Raw genomic sequence first — 25893 nt, forward strand, 5'->3', positions numbered from 1 at the left:
TAATATTTAGTGATAGACATAGGTAGAGCCCCTTTCAAGGTTGCACCATATGGTAACTGCCTGCAATGAGGCTATGACTCTGGGCTAGAGTTCTACTTCTAAAAAAACAAAACAAAAAAACCTAATATAAATTCATTCGTGGGAGGGGGAAAATCAGTAGGGGAAATGTTGTTTGAAACAAAAAACTCAAGTTTAAAAAATTATTTCGGGGCCTAGGTGCCAGCACCTGTTTCTTTCCTTTGAAAATGACTGTGTACTCCAATTGTATTAGGTTAGCTGGAACTGCCACTGGAGATGTGGCCGTGGTCCTTTTTTACTTGCTACTTGTACTAGTCATGAGACTGAAAATTGATTTTTGGCTCACATGCTCCTTTCTCTGCTTTCCATGGGCACATAGCAGCTCAAATAAACATGGAATTTTTCCTGTTCAGTCACTAACTTCTACACACAGTGAGACGAGGGAGTGAGCACTTAAGATATACATTGAAGCTCACTCCAGGCACAATCCAAGTAAACAAATGGGCAGACCTATGGCATCCATCAACAGAATATAGTAGCGCCTAGTGAAAATGTTCATACTCTGAATGTGTGTCCAGGCCTGGCTAGAGCCACATACTTAAGACAAATCAGAGTGCCATATTATTTTATTCTAGGTGTCATTGAAAGCATCACAGATGCTGCATAAGAAACCCTTCTGTAATATCCTCACAGGCCTTTGTCTCCAGTTCTAGCATCTTTAAAGAGATCTTTGAAAACATTGGCATTACATGTAACAACATTCTCTTTTCTTATTCCCATAATCTCAGTTTGGGTATATGACAGGGTAACTATTATTCCCAGTCAGAAATGTTTGTGAAAAGGCTGCTACAATTCTAAACAAGATTTCCAAATTTCTGGAAATTCCAGTTTGCTGGTTTCCTAGTTCCAATAGTGGCAGGAACTAGCAGTGCATATAATTCAAGGGCAAGATTGAGGAACACTGATTTCTCCTGAGCAACACCTGTGGCCAGGCAATGCCTTAGCCCCAGGTAACCAATAGGTGGTGTTGATTAAAAAAAATCAGAAAAAACAATTATTTCCTGCATCTACGCACTCCTGAAGGATTTCAATGTGACATGATTGTAAACATATTATGATAATCCCAGTGCTATGCCCACAACATTTGAGGCCTACCACTCCCGTCCTAAAAATGTACAATACATTCACCAACAGAAATATTTTTCTTTTAAAAGGCAACAGATTAAAAAAAAATCTGTAAACTGGATTCCATTCCAAACACACATATTAATACAAGTACTTTCCATAGCCTCCTGTCTTTCACCCTGAAAAATATACCTGAGTTTTAGCAGTTCATGAAAGTTTCAAGCTCCTCAAACAGAGCCCCTTCAAACTCTTAATGAAACCTAAGTCTCTGGTGAGAAATATGTCATTAGTTCGAGTTGCTCCTTCTGTGTCTTTGCGACAGTCCTATGAGGTGCTCTATTCCACCAGACCTTGGAAAGAGATGCTTCTGGTAAAGAAGATGAGTGTAGAAAGTATATTTCCCTTTGCCCTCATCCACTCATGTGGCTCTCATCTCCATCAAATCCTTCCAGCCTTAGACTAACTCTGAAAAGGGAAAAACAAAAAAGTGATGATTATTTGTTTCAGAAGTAGTTTTCTAAATAAAAAAATAAAGATCAAGCTTTGACTAAGAGCTTTGACACTATATTAAATGTGTAAAAACCACAATTTTGATTTTAAATAGTAGCCACAAAGGGAGGGGGGAAATTGGGATAGCAATAAACAGCTTTCCTTCTTGGAGGAGGGACAGATTTTCTTGGGGGGTGAGGGGGACTGTGCAGTTTCTCCAGGACTGTGCAGTTTTTATTATTTTAAAATTTTATATCATGCTTTTTACCATCTAGATCTCAAATAGGTATATAACAATAAAAAATGCAAAATTTAAAATTTAAAACATAAACATCACAAAATTAAAAACTCAGAAATTTAAATATCATTTTTTAACAAGAACTTTAGAAAAAAATTAAAATACCAGAGAATCATTCATGAGGCAAAGTCCTCCTGAAGATAGATGGTATTAACAACACCTGAAACTCAGCAGGGAGGTGCCTGTCTGACTTCCAAGTGGGAAAGAGTTTCATAGAGTTTGGCCAACAATATTGAAGGTGCGACTTCTTGGTGTGAGTCATGCTTCTGGTCCATGGTGGACCACTAGTGCTTGGGACGTACAGAAAAAGGTGTTTCTTAAGGTATCTTGGACCAAATACATTCAGGTTTTGTGCACTAATACAAGAACCTTACCTTGGCCTGGTAGCAGATGAGAATCCAGTACAAGTCTTTCAACACTGGTATCAAGTGTAGGCGATTCATTCAAGGTAGGCAACATTTGGGAGGGGAGAGAGGGCAGGCAGATGGTGTGTGGGAAGAGTGGCTTAACCACCACCCCCATCCCTTCACTCACTCAATCCCAATCCTGCCAAATATCATCCCCCACTCAAAGCTGCTTTTCCTCCAAAGGGGAACCTGTGACTGCTACTCTGACCATCTCCTCCTCCCCACAGATATTTTTAACAACAAACACACATGCACATGTAATGCATAGCTGTCAACCTTTTCCTTTTTTGCGGGAAATTCCCTTATTATAGCATTGGGAAACAGCAGGGGGGGGGGGTTGACAGCTATGTATATAGCAGTGGCGAACAGCAGAGAGGGTTGACAGCTATGAGTAATGTATCATTAGTTTGGCCACCAGATGGCACAATATTAGAGCAGCCTAACAAGAAACTGATTTTACACCCTTTGAAAGCAAAGACTGAGAAATACACCACAGTTATTTCATCAACCTAGGACAGAAATCATTTTTCATTTTTTAGAAGGACTTAATAAACAGCTGAGGACGCAGGTGGCATTGTGGGTTAAACCACAGAGCCTAGGGCTTGCCGATCAGAAGGTCGGCGTTTCAAATACCCATAACTGGGTGAGCTCCCATTGGTCGGTCCCAGCTCCTGCCAAACTAGCAGTTCGAAAGCATGTCAAAGTGCAAGTAGATAAATAGGTACCACTCCGGTGGGAAGGTAAATGGCATTTCCATGCACTGCTCTGGTTCGCCAGAAGCTGCTTAGTCATACTGGCCACATGACCTGGAAGCTGTACGCCAGCTCCCTCGGCCAGTAAAGCGAGATGAGTGCCGCAACCCCAGAGTCAGACACGACTGGACCTAATGGTCAGGGATCCCTTTTCCTTTACTAAACAGCCAATGTCTAATAAATTAAGAGCAAGAACTTGGTGTATTGGCCCAAAATGAGTGCTGGGAATCCCCAGTTCAAATTTTGCCGCAGTCATGAACTTACTACATAGATGGCCTTAGGCTGGTTATGCTCTCCCAGTTGCAGTTTTCTACCAACTGCAATAAGAAGATTGTAATGCATGCCTGAAAAGACCCTGATGTTGGGAAAGATGGAGGGCACAAGGAGAAGGGGACGACAGAGGATGAGATGGTTGGACAGTGTTCTTGAAGCTACTAACATGAGTTTGGCCAAACTGCGAGAGGCAGTGAAGGATAGGCGTGCCTGGCGTGCTCTGGTCCATGGGGTCACGAAGAGTCGGACACGACTGAACGATTGAACAACAACAACAAAATGCATGCCTGACATAATAAGGTTGTTGTATGTATCACTGAGAAGTGCTTTGGTCCAATCCAAAATGCAATATGAATGCAGCATTGTTGTTTGTTGTTGTTGTTGTTGTTGTTGTTGTTGTTGTTGTTGTTGTTGTTGTTAGCAGCAGTTGGCTTAGTATGATTTCTTGCTTACCATCAAAAAAATCCAAGTCTAAGCAAAAGCATGCACAATCTTAAAGTGATCCCAAGGACAAATATCAATCACCAAATTATAATAAAAAGTATGGCCTACCATTGGTTCTGCTTTCTCCCTTCCCACAAAAGCTACTAATACTCACATATTTCATGCATCATGGTGCAACACAAACATCATTCCCTATAGTCTGTCCTTTATTTGTACTTACTTGATCCAGAGGCAATGCTGGTGTTTTTTGTGCTGGAGGCTCTTCCCGGGCTGGTGTTGTGGTAGGCACCTTTAGAAACGGGGCTTGTGGTTGGTGCATGTGCATTCTGGAATCATACACAATGGAAATGGCAATCTTAGCAATGGCATACCATTTCATAAACACATAGTTTATGCAAAGACTTATGTTCCTACAATGGGAAATTCCTTTGGTGGAGATTCAGAACTCCATGTTTGGTCAGGTTTGTACTCTGCATTGGTCATACACCATGGGTAGGCAAACTAAGGCCCAGGGGCCAGATCCAGCCCAGTCGCCTTCTAAATTCGGCCCACTGATGTTCCTGGAATCAGTGTGTTTTTACATGAGTAAAATGTGTGCTTTTATTTAAAATGCATCTCTGGGTGCATAGGAATTCGTTCATTCCCCCCCCCCCCAAAAAAAATATAGTCCAGCCCCCCATAAGGTCTGAGGGACAGTGGACCGGACCCCTGCTGAAAAAAGTTTGCTGACCCCTGTGACATACACAGTTAGATCTACATCATATCCCAAGTTCTCTGTATCTGATTTTTATCTGGTTGCTGAACATAAATGAGATGTACATCCCTTAACTCTCCTTCACTATAAAAAAGAGAGAACAATGAATTAATCTAAACTTTCCTGCACAAAATCTGTGGAGAATAGAATTGGATAGTCTACCAAAAAGAAGTGACGTTAGTATTGTAAGCAACCTTCAACCTTTACTACTGAATTGTTATCTCAACCAATATGAAGTAGATGAATAGCTTTCTCCCTAAAAAAAATACAAGAAACCTTATTGATAACTTCAAGAAATGGAAATAAATTCATGGTTTAGTAGTATAATTCAGGAAAAACACTGCCCTGGGATGAAGGGTCAGCTATAAATATCCTCAATCAATCAATCAATCAGAAAATCAGTTCCCCCCTCTTCTACCCATGGTGTGCATGCACTGCCAGCTCCTGTTAACAAATGAACAAAAATATAAGGTACTGGAATTTCCAGGAGACAGGAAATTCTGTGTGAGATTGCAGTAGTCACTTCTAAATAATTTCAGTATGTCAATAAGAGTAAAAACTTAAAATATGAGCCAAGATTGTGGGGACAAGAACTGTAAATGTTGTTCCATGTAATGTTAATGTGCTGGAAGATCTATATAAGGATACCAGAACCGCAGACAAGGGCCTGTGAGGGCATTACAGGTATGAACAGAATCAAAACTATCAGATCGATCCCTTCTCTCATTAAAAGGTGACTTGTGAAGCTCTATCACACATGGTAGTGATGTGCACTGTTCATTGCTGCTCTTTGGAATCTCACCTTTATGACAGCAACTATTATACAGCACTCTCCCCCACCCCCCGGCATTCTTCCCCCACCTCATTGTCCCATAGAGAACAGTCTTACCCTGCTGTTCTATACATATCTGGAGACAGACCCCCCATGCCACCTCCACGTCCTGTCTGTTCCATCATTAAGGCCTGAAAGTGCCCCACATTCTCTTCCTGGCAGCGGTACAGAGGTCCCTCATGTGCAAGACCATTGGCTTGATTGGTGGCTGGAAGATGTGCCAAGTGAGCATTCACAGGTGACCCATAAGCTCTGGACTGGAAGTGACCGGTGGGATGTCGTGGCGCATAAGGTGACCCTGTCTGCAGCATGACACCGTGCGGTGGGAAAGCAGAAGGACCAAACCCAAGCCCAGAAGAACTCATGGGGGGTGGTGGAGAACTATACAGGTATTCTCCTGCTGCAATTGATCTCTGTCTCTTGGTGGCTGCATTGTGGTTGTCCAAATCAAGAAACTCTTTGGGACTCTCAGACCTCTCTTGGGATTCATCTGTTTTATCAGCCTCGGGTGGCAGCTCTTGCCCACTGCTGGGAACCTCTTTGGTGCTTGCCATGTCCATTCGGTTTGGGGAAGCCAAAGAAGCGGTAAGCACTTCACAGCCCTGCATGCCACTGCCCATGGTCGCTCTGTCTGAGAAAGGAGGCCTGGCCAGAGGTGATGGACCAGGTGGATGACCAGTGGGACTGGACTGGGGAGGGAAAGGCCTCTGCCAGTCTGAATAGCCCTGTGGACAAGGATAGTAAGGAGGCTGCTGGTAGTGGTGATAGGAAGGAGGAGGTTGAGGCTGGTAAGGGTATGGCATGCCCTGGTGGGAACGGTAACGAGGGAAAACCCCATGGGGACTGTTACTAGGCTGAAAGCCTCGGGCAGAAAAATGCTGAGAATGGGATACTGGGTGGGGTTTCCCTCCCATCATAGGATTAAATCCCTGCAGTCCTGGATTGATGTGATAGCGTGCTGCTGAATTTGGATACTCCAAATTGGGCATGTAAAGAGGGGCAAACTGGCCAGATGTGCCTCCTGCCGGACTGTTATCCATGACAGCAGGAGTATTGGTGCTCTGTCCCACGCAAGGCACAGTTGCTTCCAACACATTTTTCCCCCCAGAGCAACGAGACTTCTCCATTATATTAGCAACCACTGATTTCCCTTCAGTGCCAGTGGATGGTCCATCACCTATAGTACCATTTTCAGGCACAGGCCCTCTTTCTGTTGCTGTTACAATGTCCTGCGCACATCCTTGGGCTGCTGGACTTGTATAGTTACTCTCCGCTGGCCATGTGCTCTTGCTCTGTGTTGCTTTTGGATCATTTTTAGTTCCAGAGTCAACACCCTCCCCTTCCTGGGTCTGCCTGGAGCAATCCATTTGCAAGGGAAGCTTGGAATGAGGTAGCAGCTTGTGGTATGTTCCCTCAGGAAGGCCAATACACTGGGCTTTCTCTTCCACTCCTGGTGGAGGGTTCACTGTGCAAAATGAAGCAAAGAGAAGTTAAATATTTTTCATCATATGAACTGACAACATCCAGAAGCATTACAGTGAACTCCAAGGTCCAGTATAGACATAATGTTAACTTGGTTTTATGAAATGGTATTTTAGAGCATCCCTATAGTTATTTTTATCAGGCTTAGCAACAATAACATGCAATACTGAGCCATGTTAAAGAGGAGTGGGAAAATTTAGCATGATTGAGCATGTGTGTCAGAAGGGAGAGTGTGATCCTGCAGCCTGCTCCCAATCTCTGAACTCAGTTAACATTACATTTACACAAGGCTTATGTGAAACTCCACCACTTATTAACTTCACAATTTTAAGTAGAGCAGGAATAGTGAAGAAATGTAATAAAGTCGCCCCCCCGCCCCAGATTTGCTTCAAAATTAAAATGGTGCTAGAAGAAGGAAAGACTGTTAACATTATACAAACATCATACATAAACATGGGAGGTGGAGACATGCTAACCATTATGCAGGTATGCAGCTCCTGTTAATTTCAAAGGGCTTGAATGGGAAAAACTTACAGTATACTTTTATCAAAACAAATTCTTACTCTGCTGCTCTTAATGGTATCCAATAAAATCTACTAGTCACCTTACTTTCTCCCATAGTCACCTATGTGTGCACATGCAGTAAAGCATCAAACAGACAGCCCCCCTCCCCCCCCAAAAAACCCATTCACTAATGGCAGCAGCAGTCCCTAACTCTTTACAGATGCTTAGGGCAAATGGACATAAATCAGTTGCTCAACTGATGAAGCCACCATATTTTGCCTTAGCAGATCAAGAACATGGAATTACCTTGGTTGTTCTCTGGATCAACTGTCTGACTGGTGTCCTGAGAGTTCCCATTCCCTAAAACTGTTTTTGGAGGTTGATTGTTCATAGATGCTACATGGGCCAGTTGTGGAAATGGTCCAGGCAAGTGGGGGGGAGGAGGTTGACGGGGGTGGTAAGGCACACCAGGTGGGCATACCCGGGAGGACAGCTGTTGCATAGCAATCATCTCTGGACTGTCCATCATGGAATCCCCACCTTGGGTTCCTCTTGGCATTTGTGTAGGAGGACCAAATAATGAGGCTGGTAGCTGCTGCTGCATTCTCTGACCAGGGCCTTTTCCAGGTTGTCGGATATATCCTGAGGGTGGGGCTCCATGAGGTAGGAAATTGGATTGCTCAGTCCACTGATTACCGGTAGGTGGCAAAGGTGGTCTCAGTACCTGAGGGTCCATCATGTGGCTCAAAGCACGAGGTGGACCCATTGAGGGTCGCTTGTCTACTCCCAAGGTCATCTGGTTTACTGTATCATGGCTTCCATTCCACACAGCAGGATGTGCACGGTTTAGGTACTTATAGGGCCTGTAAACATGTCCAGGGGGAACCTCTGAGGTCTCTGATTTTCTTGTAGGGGGTCCATTGTGCCTTGGAGAAGGGAATCCTTGCTGAAATTGTGCAGGGGAATACATACTGGCATCTGAGGGAGGACCTGTCATCCGACCAAGTTGAAGGGATCCAGGCTGTGGTCCTATTGCGGAGACGTGCATTGGTCCTGCACATACCTGCTTCTCTGGAACAGGAAGCCGATGTCCTCTAGGATCATTCAATCCAACTGTAGGCTGTGGAAGGAAACATAGGGAAATGAGGCAGGTTCAATGTGGACATAGGAAAATCAAAGTCATTAGTAACGAATATATAACAGCAAGAATCGAGACTACACTTTAACCAAGAATCTAGAATATTATTATTATTATTATTACTAGTGGGTATCAAGCCCGTTAAATTAACGGGCGCTAGAATCCACATCCATTCCTTCCCCGCTTGTTGCCTGGCAACTGGGGAGCGCAAGCCGCGCTATGTGTTACTTCCGCGGGTCTCCCCCCCCCCCCGTTCTGTGCCCCCTTTTTAGAGCCCAGGCTGACCTCCCCAATCACGTCATGCAGGTATCGGAAGGGGGGCTTGCTGAGAAGGCGCTCCGTGAGAGGCAGCTTCCGGATCACTCACCCCAGCAGCTCCTGCGTGCGACGGACCATGGAGCCCTGCATGGCCGCTGCCCCCACAGCCCAGGCCAGGCCAGGAGAGGCGCGGAGCGGAAGAGGCCCCGGCAGGCTCCCAGCACACCCCGTGCTCACTACGCAGGGCGCGCGCCCTCCAGCTTCTCCTCGCCGTTGCTACCCAACTCTGTGGCCCTAGCAACAGAAGGCCGCTCCCCCCACCGGCCCCAGCCCCTTCCCACCCCTGCAGCCCAGCGCGCAGACTGACCGCACTCTCCCTCTGCTGCGGGGAGGTGTATGGGGAGAAGGGGAAGCGGCTTCTGCCTCCACCGCCCATTGGGCCTATCCTGCCCCACCAGCCCGGCCCCCCACAAGCCCCAGCCCCTTCCCACCCCTGCAGCCCAGCGCGCAGACTGACCACGCTCTTCCTCCGCCATGGGGGAGGTGGGTGGGGAGGAGAAGGGGAAGCGGCTTCTGCCTCCGCCACCCTTCCTTCCTTCCTCCCTCCCACCTTCTCCTCGCGCCGACCTTTCCCGAAGTGTCTCTGCGTTCCAAGTCCCAACGGCTGTCCGTGGGGCACATGCGCAGTAGCGCAAACACAGGGACTGGACGCAGAGACACTTGGATTATATATATATAGATTATTATTATTATTATTATTATTATTATTATTATTATTATTATTATTATTATTATTATTATTATCATCATCATTCTACCCCTCCATCCGTAGATCTCAGGGCAGTTCACAACATAAAAATACAACATTAAAAAAAACAAAAATACATAATAAAAACAAGAACACCCTCACCCCCTCCCACAACACATTTAAAAAGGTATCAGATGTAATCAGCCAAAGGCCTGGTTGAAGAGAAACACATTCGCCTGGCACCTAAAGGTGTATAATGAAGCTGCAAGCTGAGCCTTCCTGGGGAGACAATTTCACAAATGGGGAGCCTCCGCAGAAAAGTCTGTTCTCATGTTACCACCCTCTGAACATCTCGCAGAGGAGGCACATGAAGAAGAACCTCAGATGATTATCATAGGATCTGGGTAAGTTCATCTGGAGAGAGGTGATCCTTGAGGTATTGCAGTCCTGAGCCATTTAAGGCTTTATAGGTCAACAACAACACTTTGAATTGGACCCAGAAACTAACTGACAGCCAGCACAGTTGGGCCAGGATTGGCACTATATGCTCAAACCATGTTGCCCCAGTGAGCAGCCTGGCTGCTGAATTCTGCACCAACCAGAAGTTTCTGAACCATCTTCAGAGGCAGCCCTATGTATAGCACATTGCAGTTATCTAACCTAGAGGTTACCAGAGCATAGAAACAACAGAGGTTAGGTTATCCCTGCCCCGATATGGGCACAGATGGTCCACCAGCCGAAGCTGATGGAAGGTACTCTGCATCACTGAGGCGACCTGAGGCTCAACCTGCCGCAACAGCAATAGTAATAAGACCATGAATAAGTAATTGTTTGTAATTTGTAAGACAGAATCAAAGTTTCCTTACTGCAGACTTGCACACAGTTCTTATATATGCAGGTGGCAGCTCCTTTCAGATTATGTTTCTTACCTGCATGACAAAGTGCTGATGCTGCTGACCTGGCTCACCAGGGTGTGGTTCTGGTACTCGTGGTGACCCATATGGTTTTGCTGGATCAGACCCATGCAGAGAGCCAAATGGTCCTGGCACTGCTGGTCTCTGTACAGGAAAACAAAAGTCACCTATGCAACTTAGTAGGAGATGGAATGTCTACAGTCACAAACTTCAGTCATTTCAGACTGAGGAGCCACCTTTCATTTTAAACTGCAAGATGGGACCAGGGAGACCCAGATTCATTTCCTCACTCAGCTATGATGTTTTTTAAGTGACACTGAACCAATCACCCATTCTTAGCCAACAGAGCTGCAGTGGTGAGATTTTTTAGAGAGAAGATTAAGAGTTCAGCCCTTGAGGGATGGGTGGAATGGATGGGTAATGAAATAAACAATTACATTTTTAACAAAGTTGATGTCATTGTTTCACAACAGCTTTCTAATCGGTTTTTCATAATTGGTATAACTACCAATCTGTTTATTATTACAGTATCTTCTTTGTTATTACCATAACATTAATGTCCTAAAAAGACTTAGCAAATTATTTGACCACTCCATTAATCAAATCTTTTTTCTTTACTAGTAAACTGCTCATTCTTAGTCAAGACCCATCCACTGAATATGAATACACTAGTGAAGCTGATAAATTCACTAGTTAGGACAACCAAATATGCCTGTGAGAGGAAGAGCATCCGTTTCTACTTCCTGCCTAGCCTCTTGTTTGTTCTCCTGGGAGGTAAATCTGATAGATAAATCATGTCACTGCCTCTGATTCTCCACAGATGCATCACAGCAGAAGCACACAGGCTGCACACAACACTCCAACAATCAAATTCACAAATGTTGGCAATTCTAATAAGAACGGTATTTTCACCACTTCCTACCCCTCTCCCTCCCATGATTTTAAATGGCAATAACTCAACTTCCCCCTACTAAGCATGTACAGCAGATGCAGTCTGCAGCAGCAGCTTTGCTGCAAACCTGGAAAATCAAATGCAAATGTGAAATTTAACTAGCACAGCTATAAAACTCTGGAATTGTCTCTTTGGAACAGTTTTGAAAGAAACAAATCCTACTGTGCTTGGTTCAGGGCCAAACAATTTTATGAATCCAACCTTAAGGTTATTTATTCTTGTCGCTTTTGCTAAGGGTGTGAATGATTGCCACATTTGAGGTTGGGTAGCCTAGGAAATTCCTCCCCCATCATATTAACCATTGACCCAGGAAATCATTAGGGAGAGTTTGGGAAGTGTGTACTCTCCCTTGTTTGCAGAACCAAAATGCTCCATTGCCAAACTTTTGAATATACCACCTCTCTAATAGTGAGCATAATAATGCCTGTGAAGTGAGGCTAAGAGGGAAGGTGGCTGCACTAGATAGTTTCTTTTCTTTTTCAAATTCTGATTCTATTAGTTGAAATTCAGGCTGTATTTCTTTGTAGTTAATTTTTTAAAAAAGTGGTTACAAGGAAAACAATCCTTCCAAACCTTTTATCTTTCATACAAGGTCTAACGCCCCTCCCCCCCAATCTGGGTTCGTTCAAGTCCAGTGTAAACTGCACCAAGAAGGAAGGAATAGGGGAAGGAAAGAAAATATGAAGTTCATTATAAAAAGGAAAAGAGGTGTGTATTAATTAGCTTGGATACTTAATGCTACTTCCTCCCATTTGCTGGTGATCCTTTTGTAATCCCTGCCAAATAATATTTTTCCCTGATGGTCCACTGGAGTGGGACTCACCATCTGCCCTGGATGGGATACACGGCTGGGCATTCCACCATAGCTGTGTGAGCTCAGGAAGCCTCGGCCATTGTAAGAGGCCACTTCTCCAGAGGGATGAATAGAACTGCTACTTGGACCCTCGGCAGAGAAGGAAGAAGAGGAAGAAGTAGGTACTCTATGTTTCGCCTTGTGAGGTGGAAGTTTTCCTCCGTTTTGCACATGCTGTTGTCTCTTGCCAGGTCCTTCAGAGTCTCTGGATCGAGTCCAAACATTCCCTGTGCTGGAACGTATAGTCCGACGGCTTCTTTTCTCTCGCTTCCCATCTTCTCTGATCCAGAACTCATCATCTGTGTCCCCATCTTCTCCAGGGAAGTGCTTCATCATTGCCCGGTGGAAGCATCTTTCTAAGTTATAAGCCATTTTAGTGTATTCTGTGTTGAAAGAAGCAAATCAAAGAAAGTGAGTTTTATGGGTAGTTACATTTTTCCTCTGCTGACAACTACCTTTGGAATGTAGGTTATTTTCTCTCTCTGCTTTTACTATGTTTTAAAAAAGGAAATAAAATACAATCAGAGCTGGAAAATTGGAAGCTATAACATGGATTTCAATGCATCCCTTCAGTGACATTCCTTATTTTAAATTATCAATATGAATGCAAACTGTAATACAAACAGATGCCTCTGTGGTGTGTTTATTAAACAGATAATCGGGTGACTCCACTTCAGTTTCACATATCAAGTCTTGCATTGGGCATAAACAGTCTTAAAAATGAGTTAAAGTAAGTGTTCTGTTTGTTTCAGAAATGTGTGCAACTGGTAGACCCAAGTAAATAGGATGGAATTCAGCAGTGCCCCATGTCTGTGTAAGCAATTCAGCTTGCCAAAAGGAATGATTCATCTTTCCATGTGCTGTTCTGGTGTTCTCCTAATACTCCCCAAGTCAATGGGGGGGGGGGGACAGTGTGAAGGGAAACCCTGTGACACAAGCGGAAGTCCTTGTGAAGGGCTTCCACTGACAGGGCTCTTTGAGTGAATCCCACCCACAATATGTTAGTAAATGATTCGCCCAATAGTGTGAGGTAAAGGTATAGGTACCCCTGACCGTTAGGTCCAGTCGCGGACGACTCTGGGGTTGCGGTGCTCATCTCGCTCCATAGGCCAAGGGACGTTTGTTCGCAGTTTCCAGGTCATGTGGCCAGCATGACTAAGCTGCTTCTGGTGAACCACAGCAGCACACGGAAATGCCGTTTAGCTTCCCGCCGGAGCGGTACCTATTTATCTACTTGCACTTGACATGCTTTCGAACTGCTAGGTGGGCAGGAGCTGGGAATGAGCAATGGGAGCTCACCCCGTCGCGGGGATTCAAACCACCGACATTCCAATTGGCAAGCCCTAGGCTTTGTGGTTTAGCCCACAGTGCCACCCACGTCCCCGCCCAATAATGTAAGATCACCCAAATTCAGAAGACTGCACTCATCTTTTTCTCTCTTTTTTAGTGTGCAGCTGCTACACAGAGCTTAATACATAAATGCTAGCCACACAACTGGAACTCTGTACACAAAGGAACTATGCTTAAACTATATGCACAACACAATCCTACAGATTATGTAAACAGTTAAGTCCATTTCTCTGGGCTTTGTGTACTGTTGCATTTTGTGTATGTATGGAATCCAGCCTCTGTAACAAGATTAGGATTCTGAGAGCCACAATTTTTTAAATCTGATGCCTCTGGTCTAACAGTAGCACAGAACAGCATGAGGAAATAAAGAGGAAGATCACAAAAAGAGCAGGTTTTCCTAATGCCACCTGATATAAATTCAGCTGACAGCACAGTTGCCAATCCTTTCCCTATAACTAACATTCTATGTTCCCCTGCTTATACCAACTTATTAACTTTCTGCCACTCTAGTCCATGCTGCATAGTTGAATTAAAGAATAATAATCTGACTCCTGCAAGCAGGATAGACTCTGCCAATTACACTGTTGTTGGCATCCAACTGTCTTGAGAGACAATGGAGTGCAGCTCCTGTCCGGTGAGCAAGCCTGGAAAGTATGTATATGGAGGTCCTGGGCTACCCAGACAACAATACCCCACTCTCAGTCTTGCTGATGGGGTCCAAAGGAAAGAAGAGCAATACTTTAGGCACCAGCTTGGCTGCAAGAGTTGCTGGAAGAAGGCATACAAGATGCCTAGGAACTAGAATTGTGTCAGGTTTACTTCTTAGTCTTTTCTTCTCCTGAAGATGTCCCACAAACCAATGCGTACATATTTTTCCTCATGGTTTACTCCAGAAGCCTTTCACGTGAATGAATATTGCCACAAGGCACATTTATCTAATTTTTCAAATGTTTGCAGTGAATTAAGAATTACGGGCTTAACCTCTCCATCCATTACCTATCCAATCCAGCTATGAGAGGCTAGAAAAGACTTGGTCTGTTTTCCATGTATATGTACACAATAAATGGAACTCAGGTTCCTAATTCTTACCACTATTTTCACCATTGTATTTAAGGCAGTTTCTGAACATGGTCTTCATGTCACCCACAAATTCCTCCTTGGTGTAGTATTGGCCTCCATTTAGCTTCTTCTCCATGCTAGATATATCCATGGGAGCCTGAAAAATACCCCAATTTGCTTCAGGCTTACAGACCTTGAAAGCTACAATCATCCTTGAAAAAGATGTATTCTTATTCTGCCTGATAAATTATGCAGATTCCATTGCATCAACTACAACTAATGTTCAGAATGCAAAAAAGGGCTTCATACTGCTTACCTTAACAATTTGGTAGTAATTTGGGGCATAGGATTCATCAACTGGCTCCAGGAATGGCCAGGAGTCTTTGTGAGCCTTCACTACATCGAGAACTGTCAGCAGCAAAAAGATGATAAACTGTTATACATACAAATGGGATGCCAATACTTTAATAACCAACCAACCTGCAAAGCTAGTGTCTGGAGTGGGGACTGACCTTTGTACATGGCAGTGAACTCATCATCCAATTCAAAACTGCAAAGAGGAAATGTAAAATTAATGCAAAGTTTCTCCAGCCTCATTTCCTCCCCAACTCTGTCTCTGGTATGTTATCCTTATCACTGAACATTCAATTCCAGCAATTGCAATGTTTTCCAAGGCCTGCATTCACACTCTTTTGAATGCCACAGAGTATAATTCTTCCACAGCCTTTTCTCCAGCCATCAACATTAACAGTGACAATCAATTGTTTTGGGTGTGATTGTTTTTCTGTATTTATAGGCCACTCACTGCAATTTACTTACAGGTCCTTGGTCTTCCTCTCCTCCCTAGCAGGTGAACTGGGATCCAAATGAGAAAGCTCTGGGGGAAGTTCCTTTCCCTGGGCAAGCAGCCATGCCCGCTCTTCTCGGAGCTTCCTTCTCTTGGCTCGTTCTGCAGATAGGGAAGAAAAACTATTACATTCTTGAGAAGCTTTTTTGCACAATGCCCAGGGTTTCAGGAGGTCATTCACACTCCTCTGTGTCACCAATGGAATTATCATGGGGTTGGAGCAACTCCTCTTTGAGGAAAGGTTATAATGTTTGGGCCTTTTTAGTTTAGAAAAGGTGAGAAAGTGAGGATATGATAAGAGGTGTATAAAATTATGTGTGGTGCAGAGGAAGTAGTTAGAAAGAGGTTTTTCCTCTCTCTAATATTAGAACTGGAGTCATTCAATGAAACTAAATGGTTGGGGATTCGTGAAATACAAAAATGTACTTCTTTATGCACTGCATGAAATTCACTGCCACAAAAAGTAGAGATTAGACATATTCAAACAGAATAAGGCTATCAATGAAGCTACCAGCCATGATGACTATATTACTTCTAGCGTCAAACGCTGCCTGCCTCTGCATACCAGTTGCTGAGAATCACAAGCAGGGGAGTGCTGCTGCAATCATGTCCTGCTTGTGGTAGACTAGATAGGCCTTTGGTCTGTTCAAGCATGTCCTTTTGTTCTTAAGATACTGTCACAATGACCTTATTATGGCCAACCAGGATATAGAGATAGTTCTGTTAAAATGCCTTGAGGTACTGGTATATGCTAAAAAGGAATATGAAATTAATGAGGGAATACAAATATTGTGATGGTTTTTTTGGGGGGGGGGGTGTCAGACTAAGACAAGCATGTTGGAGATTCATTCCCCGTGTCTGCAGTCATGGGATTGTTGTCTATCACATGACGGTGTATGTTTTCATTCCACAGTGTGGGAAGTGACAGAGACAGGATGTTTGTGTTATTGTGTTCCGTGAAGTGGGACTTTTGTCCTTTGTTTCTTTCTCTCTCTGCTATCTCATGAGAAAGAGGATGGAGCTAAGTCAGAATGCTCTGAGTGTATTATATGTAAATAAAGTAGATTAGCCAAAATGCTGTGCTACTGGGTCTGTTACGCAAACTGTGAAGACTCTGCGGATCCCTAAGTGTGCTGATGTCTCCAAGGCATCAGTCACTGTGATGTTTGGGTTGGAGGAAGCTTTTGAAGCTCCTGAACGATCAACCAGGAGGGAGAGAACATGCCAGCCGGGCATGTGTCTCTGCCAGGGTCCTACACAAGAGTAGGACGCTCCTAACAAAGCAATCATTGCCATTAAACAACTAAACAGAGTGACATGCTGGTGTATGATGCTTGTGAAGTGAATATCATGTATATAAAAATAAACTGTAGACCAAGAGCAATTAAAAAACCTTCCGTAAAGCTGATCCGCATACCTTCCACTGCCTTGACTTTCTCCTCCATTTCTCGTTTCCTTTCCTCCTTCAACATTTGTTCTTGCTCCTTCTTCTGAACTGCCAGAAGGATTTGACGTTCCTCCTCCTCTTCCCGCCGTCTCTGCTTCTCCATTCTGCTGAGCGCCACAGGGGTCACCTGCAGAAAGAAACACAACTATTTACTTATTATTATATTTATATCCAATATTTTATGTTAGGTAGGTCAGACTGAGATACAGTGACTTGCCAAAAGTTAACCAGTGAGCTTTGAGGTTGAGTGGAACTTTGAAAACCAGCATCCACAGCCCTAGTCTAACTCTCTATCCATTACAGCACACTGGGTTTCGGCTTATGATTGCCTTACATGAAATTATTGCAATAGCTGATATACCTTTGTAGCCCTTTTATACCCTTTAGAAACAGACTTAACTCTGAATGAGAAATTGGATCATTTGTGCATTTTTAAAACAAGATAATATCATCATAGGAAAGCACCTCCCTGTAATTTTTCTCTTGCTCGTATAAATGTACATCCACGTGATGAAATCAAGGCATAACTGCAGGAAATGTATTGTTTGTTTTCAATGATTGCATTTCCCACGTACGCAGCTTGATTTCAGCACATACAACCACATTTATAAGAATGAATAGTCAGGGAAGGAACATGCGATAATTGCAAAAGGTGCATTAGATGTGCGCACACTGTCACATAATGTATACTGGCCTGAAATGGGAAAATAAAGCTATTCTTTACAATGCCACCGCTGCAGCAAAGAAGAACCAACTGGCAAGTTATGAGAGGGCAGACTCTGCCACCAAAAATCTCTACAGTCTACATTTAGAATGCTCTGAAGATACACTGTGCAGGCTTTTCTATCTGTATGCTGGAACAAAGAACACAGAAAGAATATATGTGGAACTGAATATTGCATCAGTGATAGGTTCAGAAAGTACTATTAAAATCCAACACTGAACAACTGGGGTTTAGAACAATGCTCAACACAGACCAGTACCTTTCAGGGACCAGTATTACAGATATTTATAATAGCACAAACTACCCCAATCCCAAGCATGAGTGCCTCTTTACCAGGGCAATCTTTTTTTTTGGGGGGGGGCACATATGAAATAATTGTACCTCGTTCATATGTGCTCCCCAAAAAAGATTGCCAGAATCTTGTTCAGAGTATGTAAATTATTTGATTGCCTTAAAGGAGCCACATTATAAGAAGGTAACCACACCACAAATTTTAGGATGATCTTTTATCTTCTTTTGGAAAGTACTCTACCAAGCAAAGGGATTAGATCACATTTTTACAGCAAAAGATGCCCCCCCCCGGGATGTGTTGACCTTTCACAAAAAGCTTCATGTCCCCAAAATGGCACCTTTCACACACACACACACACACACATATATATATATACACACACACACACACACACACTCCAAGAAATTCAGCACAGCCTGTTTGTTTGCTCTGTAACTTCAATCAAGATTTAAAAACTGGGGGGGGGGGGAGAGACCACAGGCATTAATTAAAACACTATGTAACTTCATAAATATACTTTAAAAACTAGCTAATATAAATCCCCCCAACATTTCACATTAAAAGCCTATTTAAAATCAATCCTTTCATCTTCTTCTTAAATATGGGACGGTTCTGCTTGGCAGCTGGCTCCAGAGGTCACAGCCACAACAGAAAAGTCACTGTTCTTTACTTATTTCCTGCCTAGATAGGATCACAATCAGGCCCTCTTCAGTAGATCTTAATGGCATCTGCCCTTGGCCATTAACAGATTTCAAAGCATCAGAAGCTAACATGCAGTCAGTTTGTGTTGCAGAATTAGCCAGATATGTTCTGGTCTTCTTGTTCATATTAGGAGTTGGCAGTTGCATTGTGTGCCAATATAGTTTTAAGAGCGATCCTATATTCTAGGAATGACTAACCATTTTGCCCTGAGGGCCACCTTCACGTTTAGCCAATCCTCCACAGGCTGCATACCAGTAAGCGAGTGTGGTCACTCCACACTCTTGTACACACATTCACGCACCACACAGGACAAACATGTGTGCAAGTCACGGGAAACACACACAGAGGCACTAAGCTCCCCTTCTCAGTTGATCCATATAGATTAGTCAATTAGAACTTTTGCCTCTTTTCTGCTTATCAAATAACCACCCTGATGCATAATCAATTTGTTTAAACTTCATTGTTCAACCCAGCACTCTTTCTATTTCTTTAACTGGTAGGGTCTTGGGAGAGGAGCAAAAAGAGGTCGGGTATGATTATTTACACCAGTTATGGTCCAGTAAGTATCTAAATGCCTCTATTAGTAGGACACACTTGAGACTTGAGACTACAATGGCCTACAATTTCTGCTTGTAGAATCATACTACTATTTCAGCTTATAAAGCAAACTATACTATTCACAACTACGAGATTGTTGATATTTGCACCATCTGGCAACTTTTCTACCTCGTTTGTAAAGTTTCATGGCACAGATACATCTTAAATACCACAAGAAAGAAGAACTATAAGAAGTTTATTGTTTCCTTCCCTCTATAGGTTACAAATTATCACTGAGGCCTACTGCTTGCTGAAGAGAGTAAGCCTGTGTCTGGGCTCAGATGATGGAATGGTCCTCTATAAATCCCTATATGCAGAACAGTGATCCTCTGGCTGGTCAATGGAACTCTCCCCAGATCACAACCCCCAGTGCCCCTGCTTTACAACCAAAGTGTTTAGCCCTGGCTGGAACTGTGCATTTGAACTTTGATAATGTCTCTTGCTTGTCTGAATGGAGTGTGCACAAGAGCCTACAGTACAAAGGTGACATGTTTGCCAGTGGTATATGTGGCCCCAGGAAGGTTGCCAAGAAGGGAATGCAGTCCTTAGGCTGGAAAAGAATTCCCTGCCACGGCTGTAGAAGAGCTTCTATAACTATAACCCTTCTCCCCAACAATGCCACTTTAGATGCCAGATGGAAATTCCCATGGTTGAATGAACCTTCTACATAGAAAACTCAGTAAGTGGAAGAACAGTCAATCATGGGAACCTTTGTCTGCAACCAGAAGTGGCATAGCCCAGATATAGGTTCACCACTGCATTGAAAACCAGGTCTTCAACGCAATCTATTTCCTGAGAATTAATGATCAACTGGAGCCTCCTCACTGCCCTTCAGGCCTTAGCCCATCATTAATTCAGACAAAAGCCTGCACCTTAGCCATTATTGCTTCATTTTTTTTCACCTGCCTACAAATGGGACCTGAGGGGGCACTGATAAATTGCTAGAAAGGCAAGCTGGCTTCCACCCTAGATACCCTAAGTGCCTCTATATTTGTGTTGTTGCAGAAATGCTATTTAGTCATTTCCTTCAATAATGCTTCCTTGGAGAATTGTCTGACATCATCTCCCATCCTTGCCAACAGCAACAACAATGCATTAAGCAAGGTCCCTAGGCCCCTGTTTTGTCCTCTAATAGAAGAATGCTACAGTTAGACAACAATTTTAAAAAATCATAAGCCATGGGCTACTTTACAAAATGCAAAGCAGAGAACTGGATACAAACACCTGTTCCTCACATCAGAATGCAAGGTGTTCTTTGAGTGCAACCCTGCCCACCAAAGTGATCTTGTGTATTTGAACTAGTGTTGCCAGTGTATCCAATTAATCCCAAGATAATAATTTAAAGAGAATCAGAGCAATTAGACCTTTTATGTTATTTAGTCCATTTCATCTGACCATTCACAGGATCGTCCCTGTAGTATTCAGATACAATAATGCCTGAATTATGCCTGCTTATGTGAGGATTAAAATACTAAAAGATAATCTCCCAAAATACACTATTTAACTGATTTTTCTAGAGAGTTATTTACCAGGACTTTCCTATTTTTGTAAACACGTTTTACTGACAGTTACAGAGCTAGTGTCAACAAACAAGAATTTCAAAGGGCAATTCCACTCCAAATTCTACAGCAAAATCAAAAGTTAAATTCGGGAGCTAAATACATTATTCAATACATTCTGATTCTTTTGCTAACAATAAACATTTCTCTTACAGAACTATTACACAGAAGGGTTTCTTTTATACAACTTACACACTTAGCACTGAGCACCCTCTAGATCAGGGCTGCTAACCTGGTGCCCTGCTTTGGATCTCCTGCCAACATGGCCATGGTCAGGGATGATAGGCATTGAGACCACAACATTAGGAAGGCACCATGTTGGCTATGTCCAAATAGTTTATATGGCATGGTAGGCTTGGACACTGGCGGAGGAAGAGGGGGGCGGGGGAAGTGCACCGACCCTGGCACCACAATCCCGGTGGGGTGCCATTGCGGCCCCCCCCCCCCCCCCGCTGGGCACCATGCCCCTGCAGGCAGCGCACCACGCACCCAGGACGCCCCCGCCTGCTCTCTGTCCCCGGTGCCAAAGCATGAAGCTCTGCCACTAGGCTTGAAGGGGTGGGAATAAAACCTATGATTGGATTTATAGGGAAATATACTGTGAGCCCACTTTAGATATTATTTAATAAATGTTCTAATTCATGCATACATTAAATTGTGTTTTAAAATTGTTTAATTCAGCCTCATGCTAAATTAGAATGCTGGGGGAGAGGGCTGCATTCCATGAATATTTTATTCTACCACAAAATAAGCAGTTTTATTATGAGGTGCTATAGACAGATGAAGTGCTCCTCATGCAATTAAGGCAGCCTACACACTCTGTATCTGGTCTTCAGGCTATAGGAGTGTGAGCCTCTATGTAGTGCAGCCAGGCTGCAGTTTCAGTATCATTGCTTTGCTCAAAATAGCCCTTCTTTCCTTGTCATGGTACTGTCATTATGCAGCCAAACAGATCTGACTGAGAGCAAAAATGGTCCTGAAGGTGGGGGGGGGGGATTAAGCTTTGGGGGAAAATTTCAAGTGGATCCCAAAGCCCCCTTTTCATACAAAACAATGTGTGCTGGAGAGCTTTCTACTACATTCTGGTTTAAAAATGCAAGATCTATTCACAAATACTGTGATATGTGTGGCTTTTGGCATAAACCCGTTTTGTTACCCCAAGCTGAATCAAAGCCTATGCACACATCATTGCATTTACAAAAATCCACCCCATTATTCTGCCTACCTCCCTCTGCTGACTCTTCTCTGCCAAAACTTAATTTGTTATCTCTTCAGAGTTTGGACCTGTCTTACTTTGTATTGTTTTGTAAACCATCATGAACACCAATTGTGTTATATGGGGATCTGAACCATTCACTTTTTTAAACTTACCGGTAGTTTGGGCTCAGCTGTAACTGAAGTTGTGTTGGTTCAAGGCAATGAAGGTTCATGAACTGATTCAGTTCAGCTTAAGCGCCAGCACACCCGACTCCCAACAAAATGCCATAGAAACACTTTTTTGAGGAAACAGAAAAATTGTTGGGTGATAAATTGTGTGAATGTGAAAATGCCTTTGGAAGTCATGAAAGCATGTCTGCTGCTTTGCTGAAGCACCACTCACATGCCTGCAGCAGAGGGCACTGTGGACTATGCAGAACAACAGGCTCCAAGGACTTCTGCTCTCTGCTCTGATATAGTCCCCCAAAAAGAAATTCTCTCTCAGAGTTCAACACAAGATGTGGAGTCCCACATGCCTTGAGGTCTTGCCTCAGACACAGCCCTTGCCCATTCCTCTCTCCCCCATGTGTGATACCTACTAGAATTTCCGCAGCTCCTTCTTAATGAAGGTGCTGCTCAGGTTTTTTAATGAGAAGCTAATCTGAACCACCTGTTTGAGAAATATTGCAAAGGATCAGAACCCTACAGAGCTGTTACATATTTAAGCAGCATCTACATCTTGGAACCAGACAGAAGGGGCAACTCCACAGATAGCATACGTGGTCAGAAACAAAGAGATTTGTGTGCTATGACTACAGTCTTAACAACTTCCCTGCATCATGTGCTGGAAAGCCTTCAATTTAAAAAGAAACAAATACAATTCAATGAAACAAAGCACTTGGCATTGTGTTTCTCTGGAAATGGGTATGCCCAGAGACTTGCATCCAGAATAACTGCTACCCCTCCCCCCCGCCTCCACTCCTCAGGTGAAAAATTAAAAGAGACTTGGAAGCTTATGGGAGTGCTGACACACACTGGCCCATAGGCAGCAATTAACTTATGCTAACCATAGGTCCTACAGCAAGCCTCCTACTGATTAGCACCCATTTGTTTCTCTACATCCAAATTTGCAATTTTCCTGCCTGTACATAAATATGGAACTTCTTATTTCCTGGATGATTTTTGCTGTTTTATTTCTTGCACCTAAAAATGGAAATAATGCAGCAGTGCACACTCCACTCTTGGGGCTGCTCTTCTAAACAAGAGCAGGGGCTCCCAGGATGAAGAAGAAGTATCACTTTTTATTCTCATTAATGAAGCTGAAAATATTAATACTCCTTGGCTCCACAGTTGTCAAAGAGTGTGCTGGCCAGAAAATCAAAAGTTGATGTTAACTCTTTATTAGCAAAACACACAACCTCCACAGACCGGGCTGAGTGTCTTGCCTAATGAGCATATCAGTGTATTCCCTATGGGTCTTATTCTATGAAATTAGTTGCCAATACTAAAGGTTCCCTCCACCCCACAGCTGTCTATGTCTCCTCCTCTGCAGGGCATTCCCCAAGCAACTGGAGACTGTGCCTACATGCATCCAATCTCTCCTCCAACCTTTTCATACCTCTCCTGGTTCTGGTCGATTTGCGGGGGGGGGGGGAGCTTGTCGCAGCAGGAGGGGGAGACACCCATGCCTCTTCACCAGCCTCGTTCATCGCTGCCTCTTGACCTCCCTCCTCCCATTCACCAGCTCAGCTTCTGATTCTTGACTTCTCTCTGCCACAGACTCTCCTAGCTCACTAAGCCTTGTTACCCTTTCAGCTTCTGACACCTCATTTCACCAGCCTTCTCCCTCTGAAAGGCAAACGGCTACTTCAAATATACAACTGCAATTTTCAGCAAGGCAAAAAGCAACTTCAGGTATAACTTGGTGAGAAACACAGATTTGGGAATGCATTGATTTGTGTTGATATAGTTCAGGTGCTGACACTATGTACCATCTCATTTTCCAGATGTTGAAGTAATGGCTGAATCTGCCATTCAATGCTTTGAAATGCTTCAACAGAGACCTTTGTTTCTGGATTAGATTGAAGGCTGGAAGTTCTGTGCTGATGACAACCAGATGGCTATCTGGGAGGTAGGCATTTAGCCAAAAATTCTTTCCAACCCACCTCTATATTAAATGAAGACATTTCAAGAGCTTTATCTATATTTAAAAATTTCTTCATAACTGATGAAATGAAGTTGTCATCTATTTAAGAACAAATCTTGGCTTAACAGGAAGGTTTGTTTGAAGCAAAACAAACCACAATCACTGGTTTGGGCATAATGTTATGGCCGGGATCATGGCTTGCTGATGCTACTCATGCTAGAGAAGGAGAATTGAAGCAAGAGCAATCTTCATGGTTCATGTCTGTGGAATGCCATCTCCTAACATATTTTGTTGACACCAGTCCTGGTGGGTTTCACATAAACTTACAAATACATTTTTATTTACTCAGACATTTGGTTGTTGACTGGAGGAAATGTTTGGTCATGTTTATGCTTCCTGCTTATGCTGCTGTCATGTCAATTTGATTTATTGTGGTTTGATTTTTTTATATTGCTTTATTTTAGGACTGTATTATATATTTTATGTTGTACCCCACTTTGGGATTGATTTTTATGCAGAACTGGTTATACATTACCTGAATAAATAAAACTAATAATTAAGGTTACTATGATGTGCCAACTGTGTTATAGTATGTGTGATGAGCTTCCAGAAAGAAAACAAAGGTGCTGGCTGATGGCAATCAGGCGTAAGTTTCCTTAAATGTAGACCTGAGATCTGCATTGTATGCAAAAATAATAAATATACCAATATATTCAAATGAAGTTGCCTTACCTGAAGTGCTGTTTCTATGACCTAATTTTCTACTTGTTGCTGAGGTGAGCACATTCAGTGATAATGCTGATGGGTGGCACTGTAAAGCTAATTTGTGCTAACCTATTCTGCTATTAAAGGTAAGGTAAAGGACCCCTGGATGGTTAAGTCCAGTCAAAGGTGACTATGGGGTTGCGGTGCTCATCTAACTTTCAGGCTGAAGAAAGCCAGTGTTTGTCCAGACACAGCTTTTTGAGTAATGTGGCCAGCATGACTAACGGGACACCGTGACAGAAACCAGAATGCACGGAGACACCGTTTATCTTCCTGCTGCAGTGGTAACTATTTATCTACTCACACAGGTATGCTTTTGAACTGCTAGGTTGGCAAGAGCCGGGACAGAACAACAGGTGTGGGGATTCAAACCACCGACCTTCCAATCGGCAAGCCCAAGAGGCTCAGTGGTTTAGACCACAGAGCCATCCGCATCCTCTATTCTGCTATTACATAACACATTACCTCTTGCCTAATTGGCTTTATGTGCTGACGATCAGACATCCACCTAGGAGAAAACTCCATTCGCTGCAGACGTTTCTCCTAAAAAGTGGTGAAAGAAATCAACATGGATCAGCATTGGTGCAGATGCTTCTTATTTGGATTTATGCCATTTATTAGTAACAATTTCTGTAATAATTTTCAATGTACAAAGCGCTTAGCAATTCATTTCTCGTTTATCATCCCTCACAGATGAAGTCACAGATGCTATATTAATATACAAAATTACTCAAAGACCAGGCCTGGATAATGAATTACAGGAGTTGATTTTTCAAATGGTATCAAGAACAAAAGCAAAGCAAACAAACAAACTACAAAAGACTGAGTGCTGCTGAGATTGACAAGTATCCTCCAGATTCAAATATCAAAGAATTAGAGTGCTGAAGTGGACTAAAATATCATCCAATCCAACCTTCTGCCACAAAACAGGACCAATCAACCTTCTATTCACTAGTCCATCTCCCCA

General features: G+C 43.2%; 1 protein-coding gene across 1 annotated transcript in view; it reads right to left on the bottom strand.

The window, feature by feature from the left end:
- Positions 1-251: 251 nt before the first annotated feature.
- The window catches only part of LOC117053678 (cat eye syndrome critical region protein 2), a 118123-nt gene continuing 92481 nt past the window's right edge, over positions 252-25893 (bottom strand). The window contains exons 8-19 of the mRNA XM_033161657.1: positions 25392-25469; positions 16915-17071; positions 15470-15599; positions 15163-15200; positions 14967-15058; positions 14681-14807; positions 12212-12624; positions 10452-10580; positions 7685-8498; positions 5450-6857; positions 4027-4132; positions 252-1608 (exon numbers count right to left, since the gene is read on the bottom strand). Of these exons, the coding sequence (XP_033017548.1) occupies positions 1603-1608; positions 4027-4132; positions 5450-6857; positions 7685-8498; positions 10452-10580; positions 12212-12624; positions 14681-14807; positions 14967-15058; positions 15163-15200; positions 15470-15599; positions 16915-17071; positions 25392-25469 (3498 nt within the window). The 3' untranslated portion in view covers positions 252-1602. The remainder of the gene's footprint in view (positions 1609-4026; positions 4133-5449; positions 6858-7684; positions 8499-10451; positions 10581-12211; positions 12625-14680; positions 14808-14966; positions 15059-15162; positions 15201-15469; positions 15600-16914; positions 17072-25391; positions 25470-25893) is intronic.

This window comes from Lacerta agilis, chromosome 10, assembly GCF_009819535.1.
Source record: "Lacerta agilis isolate rLacAgi1 chromosome 10, rLacAgi1.pri, whole genome shotgun sequence".
NCBI lineage: Eukaryota > Metazoa > Chordata > Lepidosauria > Squamata > Lacertidae > Lacerta > Lacerta agilis.